General features: G+C 44.3%; 1 protein-coding gene across 4 annotated transcripts in view; it reads right to left on the reverse strand.

Annotated features, from left to right (window-relative positions):
* The window catches only part of PDE1C (phosphodiesterase 1C), a 286,306-nt gene that overhangs the window by 46,412 nt on the left and 226,674 nt on the right, over window positions 1–13,220 (reverse strand). For all 4 annotated transcript variants that reach the window (XM_053359755.1, XM_053359751.1, XM_053359754.1 and 1 more), the window contains 4 exons: window positions 7,615–7,715; window positions 4,351–4,479; window positions 1,228–1,329; window positions 590–710 (listed from right to left, as the gene is read on the reverse strand). In XM_053359755.1, the coding sequence (XP_053215730.1) occupies window positions 590–710; window positions 1,228–1,329; window positions 4,351–4,479; window positions 7,615–7,715 (453 nt within the window). The remainder of the gene's footprint in view (window positions 1–589; window positions 711–1,227; window positions 1,330–4,350; window positions 4,480–7,614; window positions 7,716–13,220) is intronic.

The raw sequence follows: 13,220 nt of genomic DNA on the forward strand, positions 1-13,220 counted from the left end.
GGCAGTAATAAGATGTTGTTGTTTAGTTGTTTAGTCGTGTCCGACTCTTCGTGAGCCCATGGACCAGAGCACGCCAGGCACTCCTGTCTTCCACTGCCTCCCGCAGATTGGTCAAACTCATGCTGGTAGCTTTGAGAACACTGTCCAACCATCTCGTCCTCTGTCGTCCCCTTCTCCTTGTGCCCTCCATCTTTCCCAACATCAAGGTCTTTTCCTGGGAATCTTCTCTTCTCATGAGGTGGCCAAAGTCTTGGAGCCTCAGCTTCATGATCTGTCCTTCCAGTGAGCACTCAGGGCTGATTTCCTTAAGAATGGATAGGTTTGATCTTCTTGCAGTCCATGGGACTCTCAAGAGTCTCCTCCAGCGCCATAATTCAAAAGCATCAATTCTTCGGCGACCAGCCTTCTTTATGGTCCAGCTCAAGATGCTACCCTACATATGTCCTACATAGCCGCCCTGAGCCCGGCCTTGGCTGGGGAGGGCGGGGTATAAATAAAATTTATTAGTAGTAGTAGTAGTAAATATTAAGTGGAGTGCTACCCAAATAACATGGAAAGAAAGAAAAGCAGCTTAATTTTTGCAAGTTACCTGTCTGAAAAACTCCTCTAGCAGGGACATGGTCCAGCGATGATGGAGGTCCCATGCCTTGGCAGGATGACTGATGTCGGCTGTATGCAACATCAGCGATAAGGCTTTCGGTTTGTCAATTCTGCAATAGCAAACAGTGATATAAATTAATTGTCGTGCCGTAGGACTGGAAACCAACTGTGAAACAAGGAAATGAGGCTATTAAAACCTTTGACAGGCAGCGACAACCCATTTTCGTTTTGCCTGCATCATTCTCCCTGTTGAGTCCTACAAGGGCAAGACTAAGAGGGGCTGATAGGCAGTGGTTTCAAGTAAGACTCTGGCAGGCAGAGCTGGCATTAGTGGCGCAGTGCCCCCCTTGCCCAAAAGGACCAGCCACCACTGTTTTTAGTGCTTCTTCTCCACAACAAAGGGATGGATTTCTTTTATCCATGCTCAGTTTTAATCCTTGCCAATCTGGAACGAAGTGTGTCTGTGCGCATGTGTGAATTCACTCGCTGTGAAAAGAAATAGGCATGGACATGAAAGGATGCTGTCTTCCCCCTCAGAGAGATGCTTTTGAAGCTTGTTTAATGAAGTGGCAAAGTACCAGCTGGAACACAGCCCTCCCCTTCGCACAGTGTCACAAGGTGACTCACCCTTCTGGCTGCTGCAACGCATTCTTCATGGCTTTGATTTGCTGGAAGTGACAGGACATATCTGTGGCCAACACCATCTCAATCACCAGAGTCCTAAATTCTCTTTTGGGTAGATATCCAGTTAAGAAGAGGTGGAGAAGAAGAGGGAGGGAGACAGAAACATGTAAGAAACACTTCTTTTGTTTCTCTATCTACAAATTATTTATCACATTCTCGCTGTACACTCCAATGTGCGTCACTGAGTACTTCACATTATCTTTTTTTTCCTGGGGCTTAAGGGCAGAGAGGAATATCTGCTGCAGATACCAGACCTGAAGTGAGCAAGTTAGTCAGATGATGTAGCCGCGCTTGCTAGGAGATAACCTTGACATCAGGGCACTCTGTTTTCTTTGAAACACAAAGCTCCTGAATCACCAGGCCCTGTTTAAATATGATGCTGAGCAGGCTAAAATTACACAAGGCCTAAATTTGGGAAGGAAAGAGGGGCTTCATCTAATAGGTCCAGATTTAAAAAATTGAGACTAAATTGTAGATTGTACTTGAGGACTTTATACAATTTCATTTCTCTATTATCTATACTGGGCACCCAGGGTGTGTGGGGTGTTAGGAGAGGGGTAGTTTCTTGGGGGGGCACATCACGCTCCTTCTGTGGTAGTTTACTTACCCTTTCTTCCCACCCTGCACTTAGCTCGCACCCGTGACTCCTAGAATCTGTCCAATAAACACACAAAACGTAACCAACGAAAAAGGAAAAGAGGTCCATATATGTATAGGTATCTATTCCACCTGTCTGTTCAAATAGTCCAATAATCCACATAAAGGGTTGTTACAGTTCCACAGAATCCTTTCACAGAGTCTCAGACCAGGATTTCCGGAATATTAGCTTTAATATTAGCCGGAATAGATACTTATACATGTATCAATCTCATCAACTGACTAGAGAATGAACTGATCCACTGGGTCTTCTGCTTTTTCCGTTGAACTTTATGAGACTTCTGTTGCAATCTACAAATTGATACAATGAATAGTATACCTTAGTTATTCAAAAGTACAGCCGGTTACGTTTTGTGTGTTTACAGAGTATGTTCCACGTAACCATAGGTTTGTTGTTGTAGCTTTGTGAATGTCCTAGAATCTGTCAACATGTGACAGCAGCCGCACCCTGGGAACGGCCTTGACTGGCCAGCTAAATCAGGTGAGGGTAGCCGATGGGTCTCAAATCCTCATTGGTTTAGGGACTTCCCTTGCATGCAAATACAAGCTCTGGCAGATTCAGTGGATGATACCAGAAGTGGGTCCAACGTCAAGAAGGTAGTTTGTGCACATGCTCTGGAAGAAAGGTTGGGGCCTCAACCTGGGAGGTAGCCCGTCTAGGAGAAGGACAACTCTGATCCTAAACCTCCGCTGCCTTGCTGGGTATCTTTGGGAGAAGAAAAGGCCAAGGAGTGAATCCTACACAAATCCAGAGTGGAGTCCCTAAGACAGTTGGATAGCGCCTTGTATGCTATGCCTTCTTCCAGCATCTTTTGCAGCCAAGCTGGTGCCAAACATATTGCTCTGCTTTCCTTTGGTCCACTTCAGTAAAGCCAAGAGCAGCCCAGGATCCCCAAATACATTGCCCAGGCTTCTGCCCTGTGGAAGTCACGTCGGTGCTACTAACACAGAGGTTTGACTTCACTCCCAGAGGCGTACTCCATTGCTTCTTGAGGCAGACGGATGCCAACAAAACAATATTGGGCACCCCACATCTTGCCAGATATTGTGAGGTATGTGGGAGCCAGTCTCTTTCTCACCCTTTTCTGAGGAAAAGGGGTCCAAGTTGCAAATTTATGGTAACTGATGCTAAGGCACTGTAAAGGTAAAGGGACTCCTGACCATTAGGTCCAGTCGTGACCGACTCTGGGGTTGCAGCACTCATCTCGCTTTTCTGGCCGAGGGAGCCAGCGTACAGCTTCTGGGTCATGTGGCCAGCATGACTAAGCCGCTTCTGGCGAACCAGAGCAGCACACGGAAACGCCGTTTACCTTCCCGCCAGAGTGGTACCTATTTATCCACTTGTACTTTGATGTGCTTTCGAACTGCTAGGTTGGCAGGAGCAGGGACCGAGCAACGGGAGTTCACCCCATTGCGGGGATTCGAACCGCCAACCTTCTGATTGGCAAGTCCTAGGCTCTGTGGTTTAACCCACAGCGCCACCCATGTCCCTGTACCCCCATGTTAATTGAATGCTAGTTGCTACATATGCAGTGTTGCCCACCAGCAAATGATCTACAGCCCCAGCTTACAATGTGTGTTGACTTGTTAATGCTGTAGCCCAATTCACACCTAAAGCCAAATATGTGTGGAACAGATATTTTAGACTGCCTGGTGTCATGTTTAAGGTCATTAAGGCCAAAGTTCAATATTTTTGAACTCTCAGAAAGGGACAGGCTTTGCTTGGATTCGAGAAGAGCTTTCTGGATGAGGCAAAAGGCCCGTTTAGTCCAACATCCAGTACTCACAGTGGCCAGCCTGCAAGCGGAACCTGAGCACAAAATCACTCTTCTAAACGAAACCTTGTTGTTGTGTTGCTGCATGAGACTGCTTTCAGAAAATGATGCTCTTGATTCCAGCATAGACAGAAGATTTTTCTATGGTTCTGTAGTATATTGAGGAGCTGAAGAATTTTCAGTTTGGAAACAATGGCCACTGAAGACACCAGTCAAAACGTATTTGATATTGGTGAGAGTCTTTGAAATACGTCTCAATGAACTTTTGGGAATCAACACATTGTGTGAATCCAACGTTTTGACAAGGATTGGTATACATTTTTTACTGGAACTCAGATTCTACTTCTTTGTCTTGTACCATTCCTGGAGTGGAATAGCTCCACTTGTCAGCACTCTGCAGAGCTCATGACAGCACCAAAGAAAAATGTAAATGTTATGTCTTTTAACGTGATTTATGCTACAACTTTGACATATTGCTTCGGTACAAATTGAGGACCACTTCTCCTCTCATCATTCGCTATCAGACTTCATCCTCTGCTGATCATCCATGTACCAAGATTCCCACTGAGTACACTTGAGGGGTACACTTGGAGCAATCAGGCTGACAGCCGTCAAAGTCAGAAGGGATCCTTACCTCCAATCATCCTTTGAGAGGTTAGACAGGATATTCATCTCCTCGTCATCTTGCAGAAGGCGGAACGCCGCGCTGAGGTGATGGTTTTCTAACACAGACCGATCATTGTAAAGAATGGCTGTATCTGACCTATAAAACAAAGATCACTTAACTATAAACATAGGTTGGAATTTTTATTCTTCCTCCAATGAAGGGAATATCTTTGCTTCACATTTCAGTATCTATTCATTGGCTCTAATCGTGTTATACTGGTGTGGAACAAATGAAAAACTGAGCTGAAGGACCCGTTCAGCTCAATTCTCATTTTTTCCAAAATGAATGTACAAAGTGATACAAAAGGGACACCTGTTCATGGCATTCAGAGATGGGGAGTGGTTTGTCTTGTTCCAGAAACAGCAGAGCTCATTTTACTGGTGCCTGCCATTTTATTTACCCAGAATGCCTTTATAGTGTCATTTTGGGATGTTTTAGGAAAACATGATGGCTGCCACTGGGGAGCTGCCATTTTTTAAAATGATAGCTATCACCTTTCTCTAGAATATTCAACTGGAAGATTCAATGCCTAGGGAATTATGGCTAAATAAAATAGCTGTTGCCAGAAATGACTGAACAAATGAGTGCTTCCATCAATGCCACTGCAAACAGCACAAAAGAAAATGGGGGAACCCAAGAAATATGGCAGAGAGAAGTAGAACAGAACAGGGCAGGCTGTCAAGAAAAATACATATCTTTATAGGGAGTTTTGAGACAATATTATTTGTTGTTAATGTCTTCCACTGAAAATAATTAAAAGTCTTTCTAGAATTATTTCTTCACAGTAGTATAATCCAGTAATTAGTAAAGAGCCTATTTGTTCATAAACTCGTCAGAAATTCAAAGTCTCTTCCCTTTTAGTATGATACTAATTAACCTTTTCACTCCATAATAAGTAGTATTTTTATTAATGATAAAGATCACCTCTGACTTAAACCAAGGATATTTAATTAAGTCCTACTTAAAGAGCAATTTGTCAGGGAACTGCCATCGGAACGAGAGGAGGAGGAGGGGCTCCACGACGATGCTGGAGAGGGGCCAAGTAGGGAGAGAGGCAGGTCTCCTGTTGGGGAAGAAATTCAGCGCGACACCAGGGATGGAGGGGGGCCAATGGGGGAAGCGGAGAGCAGGCTCCGAGACTCTTCACTGGACACCAGTGGAGAGAGCACAGGTCCTCCGCTACCCACGCCCACCCTGCGCAGAAGGCTTCCGTGCAGGGAGGCTAGGAGGAGACTGGGCGTCAAACAACTTTTATGTTGGAAAAGGTTGAAGAAACGCCCACTGTCGGATTCTGCCAGCGACTGAGCAGCCACGAAGTGAGGGGCTGTCCAGGTTTAACCAGGCCACCTACCCAGGAGTGGCGGCAACGTACGCACGAGCAACCCCATAACCATTAGACAATTGAAAGGTAAGTGTGGTAATACTAATAAGGCTGAAATCATGAGACTGTTATTCAACTCTTAATCAGTTCTCACCACTTACTGAAATATTGAAAATCTTGCACTAAAGTTATGGAGCATTATATTTCTTCGTTATTAGCTCCAAAGTGATTAGCTCCATCAATCTGAACTTCTTTTTATTCCTTCTGATTTAAAGACTGGAACCTTGCATTGAAACACACACACACACACAGCATTCCATAATATGAATGAACTATGAGCTTCGATTCACAACAAAATGCTACATTAATAGCACAGAGATCCCAAATAATCAACCTTATCAATTTCTCATTTAGTAATAGTTCAGTTTGAAACTTCCCCATTGGATTTTTTTCCTAAGTAATTTATTAACGTTTAAAGTCACATGCAGGCACAAATACCTTATTCTTTCCATCCATCTGTTAATATTTGCAGCTGCCATTAAAACCAGAGGTTCCAAGTTATGCTCCTCCAGTGCTTTGAAAGTTTATTTTTTAAAAAGGAACTAGTTCTAGTTCATCTTGTCCTCCTTGTTGTACCACTACACTATGAATTTAAATACCTGACAGTAAGAGATCAAAATTTACCTAAGCCGAAAGAGACCCAACATTTGAAATGTTTAAAATCAACTAGAAAATTGATTACAGTGGTGCCCCGCAAGACGAATGCCTCGCTAAACGAAAAACCCGCAAGATGAAAGGGTTTTCTGATTTTTAGCGGCTTCGCAAGACGAATTTCCCTATGGGCTTGCTTCGCAAGACGAAAGCCCATAGGGAAATCTCCGGGGACAGTGGGGAAGCGCAGCGCGCTTTCTCCTCTGTTCCCGGACCTGTCCTGAAGGCTTGCGGTGGGAGGTCCGGGAACAGAGGAGAAGGCGCGCAGCGCTTCTCCTCTGTTCCCGGGGCTTGCGGTGGGAGGAGGGTTTTTCCTCCCCACCGCCAACATTCAGAACAGCATTCTGAATGTTGGCGGTGGGGAGGAAAGCCCTCCTCCCACCGCAAGCCTTCAGGACAGGTCTGGAAACAGAGGAGAAGGCGCGCAGCTATCCGCAGCCTAGGCAGCCCTGCGAGAACTCTTCTGAAGGCTGGCGGTGGGAGAAGGGCTTTTCTTCCCACCGCCAGCCTTCAGAAGGCTGTTCTGAAGGCTGGTGGTGGGGAGAAAAGTCCTTCTCCCCCTGCCAGCCTTCAGAAGAGGTCCGGGGACAGACTGTCCCCGGACCTGGTCTGAAGGCGGTCTCCATAGGAACGCATTAATTGATTTTCAATGCATTCCTATGGGAAACCGTGCTTCGCAAGATGAAAAACTCGCAAGAAGAAAAAACTTTCGGAACGAATTACCGTATTTTTTGCACCATAACACTCACTTTTTTCCTCCTAGAAAGTAAGGGGAAATGCCTGTGCGTGTTATGGATGGAATGCCTACGTGTGGCATGCCTACGGATTTTCCTCCTCTAAAAACTACGTGCGTGTTATGGTCGGGTGCGTGTTATAGAGCGAAAAATACGGTAATTTCGTCTTGCGAGGCACCACTGTATTTGTGAAGAGCAACCCTCACTCTTCTTTGGGGAAAAAATAGCCTCGTGATTTGGGAACAAAATGTGCCAAATGTAGGATTTGTAATCTGATTTTTTTCAACAAGCAGTATTAAATAAACATACAAATGTTTGCAGACTCTAGTTCAATCTGCCCCCACACCCCCAAAGCAGTTTCATATGGATATTATATGGACGCTTTATTTTCATTTACTGATTTTTCTTACTGTTTCTTCCTTCACAACTTTTTGTGCCTTTATCGATGATTCTGAATGGACTCACCGTGTCTGAATATGAAAGTTGTTTGTGGTTCCAGTGTGCTCATAGTCGTGGATGGCAGCCGCAAAGATCATAGCGAAGATCTCCAGCTCTGTCAACCAGTGCTAAGAAAAAAGAAAAAGATTTAACATCAGTCAGACCACATGGCACCCCTTCCAAACTTTGACAGGCGTTTTGTTTTGTAAGCCATGTCTACCTGTTAGCCAAGCACGCTACACTCTGGTGCACTTTTCACTGCAGACCTTCCAAGATCTGAGGCAGTTGGCTTTGCAACTTTGCTACTAGAAATTCTTTTAAATGAATTAATAATAATAATAATAATAATAATAATAATAATAATAATAATTTATTATTTATACCCCGCCCATCTGGCTGGGCCTCCCCAGCCACTCTGGGCGGCTTCCATAGAAACCAAAAATACAGTAAAATATCACACATTAAAAACTTCCCTGAACAGGGCTGCCTTAAGATGTCTTCTGAATGTCAGGTAGTTGTTTATCGCTTTGACATCTGCTGGAAGGGTGTTCCACAGGGCGGGCGCCACTACCAGGAAGGCCCTCTGCCTGGTTCCCTGTAGCTTTGCTTCTCACAATGAGGGAACCGCCAGAAGGCCCTTGGCGCTGGACCTCAGCGTCCGGGCAGAATGATGGGGGGTGGAGACGCTCCTTCAGGTATACTGGACCGAGGCCGTTTAGGGCTTTAAAGGTCAGCACCAACACTTTGAATTGTGCTCGGAAACGTACTGGGAGCCAATGTATGTCTTTCAAGACCGGTGTTATATGGTCTCGGCGGCCGCTCCCAGTCACCAGTCTAGCTGCCGCATTCTGGATTAGTTGTAGTTTCCGAGTCACCTTCAAAGGTAGCCCCACATAGAGTGCATTGCAGTAGTCCAAGCGGGAGATAACCAGAGCATGCACCTGGGGCTTTCATCGTGCAAATCATGCACTCTACCAATGAACTACAGCAGCTACTTATGCATTGTCAAAAAAAGAAGACTAGAGATTTTTTATGGTAATTTAGAAATGCAATACATCTCACCAAAGTGGGGATGACTTTGCTCAGGTGACCTATGGACCTGCTCATTCTGCTATCTGGGTGCTAACTGCTGATCTACAGCTTCCAGGCTCCCTGCTCTCTCTTCTTAAAGTAAAGGTAAAGGGACCCCTGACTGTTAGGTCCAGTCGTGGCCGACTCTGGGGTTGCGGCGCTCATCTCACTTTATTGGCCGAGGGAGCCGGCGTACAGCTTCCAGGTCATGTGGCCAGCATGACTAAGCTGCTTCTGGCGGATCAGAGCAGCGCATGGAAACACCATTTACCTTCCCGCTGGAGCGGTACCTATTTATCTACCTGCACTTTGATGTGCTTTTGAACTGCTAGGTTGGCAGGAGCAGGGACCGAGCAACAGGAGCTCACCCCGTGGCGGGAATTCGAACCGCCAACCTTCTGATCGACAAGTCCTAGGCTCTGTGGTTTAACCCACAGTGCCACCCGCATCCCAGCTCTCTCTTCTTATCAGTCTTTAAATCAGATGTGGACCGGCTACTTTTCAAACTGAAGACACTTTCAGATGTCACTGGGCAGCCCTTCAAATAGAGAACTGCCCTATATAAAGTAGGACCCTGGGCCATGAAAGCACACCTTTCTGATCCACAGTGAAATACAAAATGTGTTTCATTTAAAATATATATATATATATTGGTTTTTCAATTAGATTACAGCCATCCTTTTCATACACATCAATATTCACAACAAACAATTTAACACAATAAACATTCCAGCATTTAGCATGTATGCATAAACCAAAAAAGAAAATAAATATTATGTTACTTATTTTGTTGTTACTTTGTTTGCACCAGACTTCCTTCCACCTCCTACTTGGGTCCATGGTATTCTATGTTATATGCCTTTCCAATTGTATCTAATATTCTATTTACCATCTTTTCCACTATTTCTACTAGTTATCTTTACAAGAGTCATTCTAGCCCAGTCAAAAAAATTTTTAAAAATTTAAAAACATTTTTGGCAGCTGTATAGAAAAGGAATACAAAATGTATTTCAGGTTAGGTCATTCACGATTGCTAAATTCCTCATATATAGGTAAGCTTTTTTAAAACAAATAACTGGGACTGTGAAACATAATTCTCACTGGCATAGAGAACAGGTTTTGCTTTTTTTAGAGAGATTGTCAAACAAAAGGATGGGGGGGTGAAAAAATAAAGAATTACAATCTTCCACAGATTGAGCTACTAAGCAAGGCATTTTTTTTAAAACACATAAAGTTTACAATCTGTATTTTCAATAACATATTTCCCTGACTTCCCCACACCTCCCCTTCTTATATTCCAATTCAAATTGTTAGTTCAACAAGTTCTTATCCCCAATTTTTTTATATTTGTACATCAGTGCTCATTCTTAAAACTTTTTTCTAAAGTCGACCCAAATTCCCTTCCACGAATTCCCCAATTTTCATACTAATAACAAAACAAAATAAAAAACAGATTATAATTGTACACCCTTTGGATTCCCAAACCCCACCCCACCTTTTCCCGGTTTCGATCCCCAACAAATGTCCATCAGTCTTAGTCTACTATCAGCCTGGAGACCTCACGTCCGAGGCTCTTAATTCTCTCTCAATTCCTCTCTGCCGGTTTTTTTGGTAGTCCTTAGTATTAAACACCAGATCTCGGAGAAGCTCTGTCCCAATAGGGTCCATGTTTCTTCCAGCCAGACCTCCATACTTAAAAGTGGAGCCCGAATCTTGTTTCTTACTCCTTTTAAGTCCAAATGGAATCTGCTTCTGTGCTCCCCCAGTATGTTTTCCCTTACTGACCTCTGGTGGCGCCCAGTTGCCTGAGTGCAGGTTCAGGTAGTCCGAACCAACGCCTAAGCAACCATTCACATGCTGTAATCAATAAAGTTGTGGCCAAATTATTGCCAAAAACCTTAAACAAAATTTTCTGTGTCTATTGTGTTTTATTTGGGGGTGGTTTCGGGGGTCTTCACACGCAACAGTCAAGTGGTATATAATTTTTTAAAAAAATTTTTTTAAGGCAGATTAGACTCGCAAAGCTCTGTAGCTAGTTATGGATCCCCAAAGAGGAAACTCCCTTCTGATCAGCTGTTCAGAAGGTGATCAGGAGCAGGTGTGTAGCTGCCTCTGCTCTTCCCTCCCTCCCAAATTAACAGCTTGTTGCACAGAGCTATTCACAAACACTGCTGGATTGGGAGTCCAGGCTTTTAGGGACAGAAGAAGAAGAAGAAGAAGAAGAAGAAGAAGAAGAAGAAGAAGAAGAAGAAGAAGAAGAAGAGTAGTAGTAGTAGTAGTAGTAGTAGTAGTTTGGATTTGATATCCTGCTTTATCACTACCCTAAGGAGTCTCAAAGCGGCTAACAATCTCCTTTCCCTTCCTCCCCCACAACAAACACTCTGTGAGGTGAGTGAGGCTGAGAGACTTCAGAGAAGTGTGACTGGCCCAAGGTCACCCAGCAGCTGCATGTGGAGGAACAGGGAATCGAACCCGGTTCACCAGATTACGAGTCCACCGCTCATAACCACTACACCATGCTGGCAACATACATGGCACTAGTGTATGGGATAGAGCTGTCCATGAATCTACACAGATACAAAAAAATCTCTGTGAAAATGCTTTTTTAAAAAGAAGAAAAAATGTTATGAAATATATATGGGATTTGCCATTAGCTCATCAGCGCCATCTAGGGTCACATTTGTATAATGTACTTAGAACGTTATACTTGCAGCTTTATAGCTAAGTCCCATGTTGTTGTACCCATTTTGTGGAACAGTATAAATCAGGCATCCCCAACCTTCGGCCCTCCAGATGTTTTGGACTACAGTTCCCATCATCCCTGACCACTGGTACTGTTAGCTAGGGATCATGGGAGTTGTAGGCCAAAACATCTGGAGGGCCGCAGGTTGGGGATGCCTGGTATAAATGCTGAGAGATGGAGATGAACACCCTTTTGAAGTCATAGTTCTACAGTGGTACCTCGTGTTACGGACGGGATCCATTCCAGAGGCCCGTCCGTAACATGAAAAGCCCACAACTCAAAGCGCCGCGTCTGCAAAGGCGCATGGCACAATTTGGTGCTTCTGCGCAGGCGCGAAGCGTGATTTAGTGCTTCTGCGCAGGCGCAAGCGGCAAAGCCCGGAAGTAACCCATTTTGGTACTTCTGGGTTGCTGCAGAACACAAGACGAAAACACGCAACCTGAAGCGGACATAACATGAGGTGTGACTATATTTACTTTGCACTCCTCCCAGAGATCACTTGCTCTTGTTTACCGACAATGTTTATTGTTTTATGAACTAATTTTAGTTGCTTGAATCTAGGCTAACTTTAGCAACACTTAAGCCCCACTGGTTTCAGTGGTAGCTTAAGTCATTTCTTAAATCCCACTGATTTCAGCTGGAACCAAGGGCAGCTAATTTGCAGCACAATCCCATGCTTTTCTTCAGGGAAATATGCCCTGCTGATTTCAAGGAGACTTAAACCCAGGTTAATTTTGGACTCACAGCTGTCCATGGAGGCACAGGTCAAATCTGTGTCCAGGGCAGCTGTTTACCAGCTCCATCTGGTACGTAGGCTGAGACCCTATCTGCCTGCGGACTGTCTCGCCAGAGTGGTGCATGCTCTGGTTATCTCCCGCTTGGACTACTGCAATGCACTCTACGTGGGGCTACCTTTGAAGGTGACTCGGAAACTACAACTAATCCAGAATGCGGCAGCTAGACTGGTGACTGGGGGCGGCCGCTGAGACCATATAACACCGGTCTTGAAAGACCTACATTGGCTCCCAGTACGTTTCCGAGCACAATTCAAAGTGTTGGTGCTGACCTTTAAAGCCCTAAACGGCCTCGGTCCAGTATACCTGAAGGAGCGTCTCCACCCCCATTGTTCTGCCCGGACGCTGAGGTCCAGCGCTGAGTGCCTTCTGGCGGTTCCCTCATTGCGAGAAGCAAAGCTACAGGGAACCAGGCAGAGGGCCTTCTCGGTAGTAGCGCCCGCCCTGTGGAACGCCCTTCCAGCAGATGTCAAAGCGATAAACAACTACCTGACATTCAGAAGACATCTTAAGGCAGCCCTGTTCAGGGAAGTTTTTAACGTGTGATATTTTACTGTATTTTTGGTTTTTATGGAAGCTGCCCAGAGTGGCTGGGGAGGCCCAGCCAGATGGGCGGGGTATAAATAATAAATTATTATTATTATTATTATTATTATTATTATTATTATTATATTATTATTATTATTATAATTTGTTAGACTTGCAACCCACTGAATCCAACCCACTGAATTTTTGTGTTTATTGTTAATGTATTTATCAGCCTTGTCTGTCACCTTGAGCAAACACAGGAAAGGAGATTTTTAAAAAACCAAATTAATAATAATATCTTCATACAAGAAAACCTTTCAACAAAACATTTATATCCCCCCAGGCGACTGCTTATTGCTGTTATTATAGTCACTGCTAGGTGGTACTATTTTTGGTGTGATTTTATGTATGATGATCCCTGTAATTTTTACTTGAATACTGTTTATGATATATCATTAGACCCTTGGGGCTAGTGCTATGGATAATATAATTAAGAT

This window comes from Podarcis raffonei, chromosome 12 (assembly GCF_027172205.1).
Source record: "Podarcis raffonei isolate rPodRaf1 chromosome 12, rPodRaf1.pri, whole genome shotgun sequence".
In the NCBI taxonomy this organism is placed as follows: domain Eukaryota; kingdom Metazoa; phylum Chordata; class Lepidosauria; order Squamata; family Lacertidae; genus Podarcis; species Podarcis raffonei.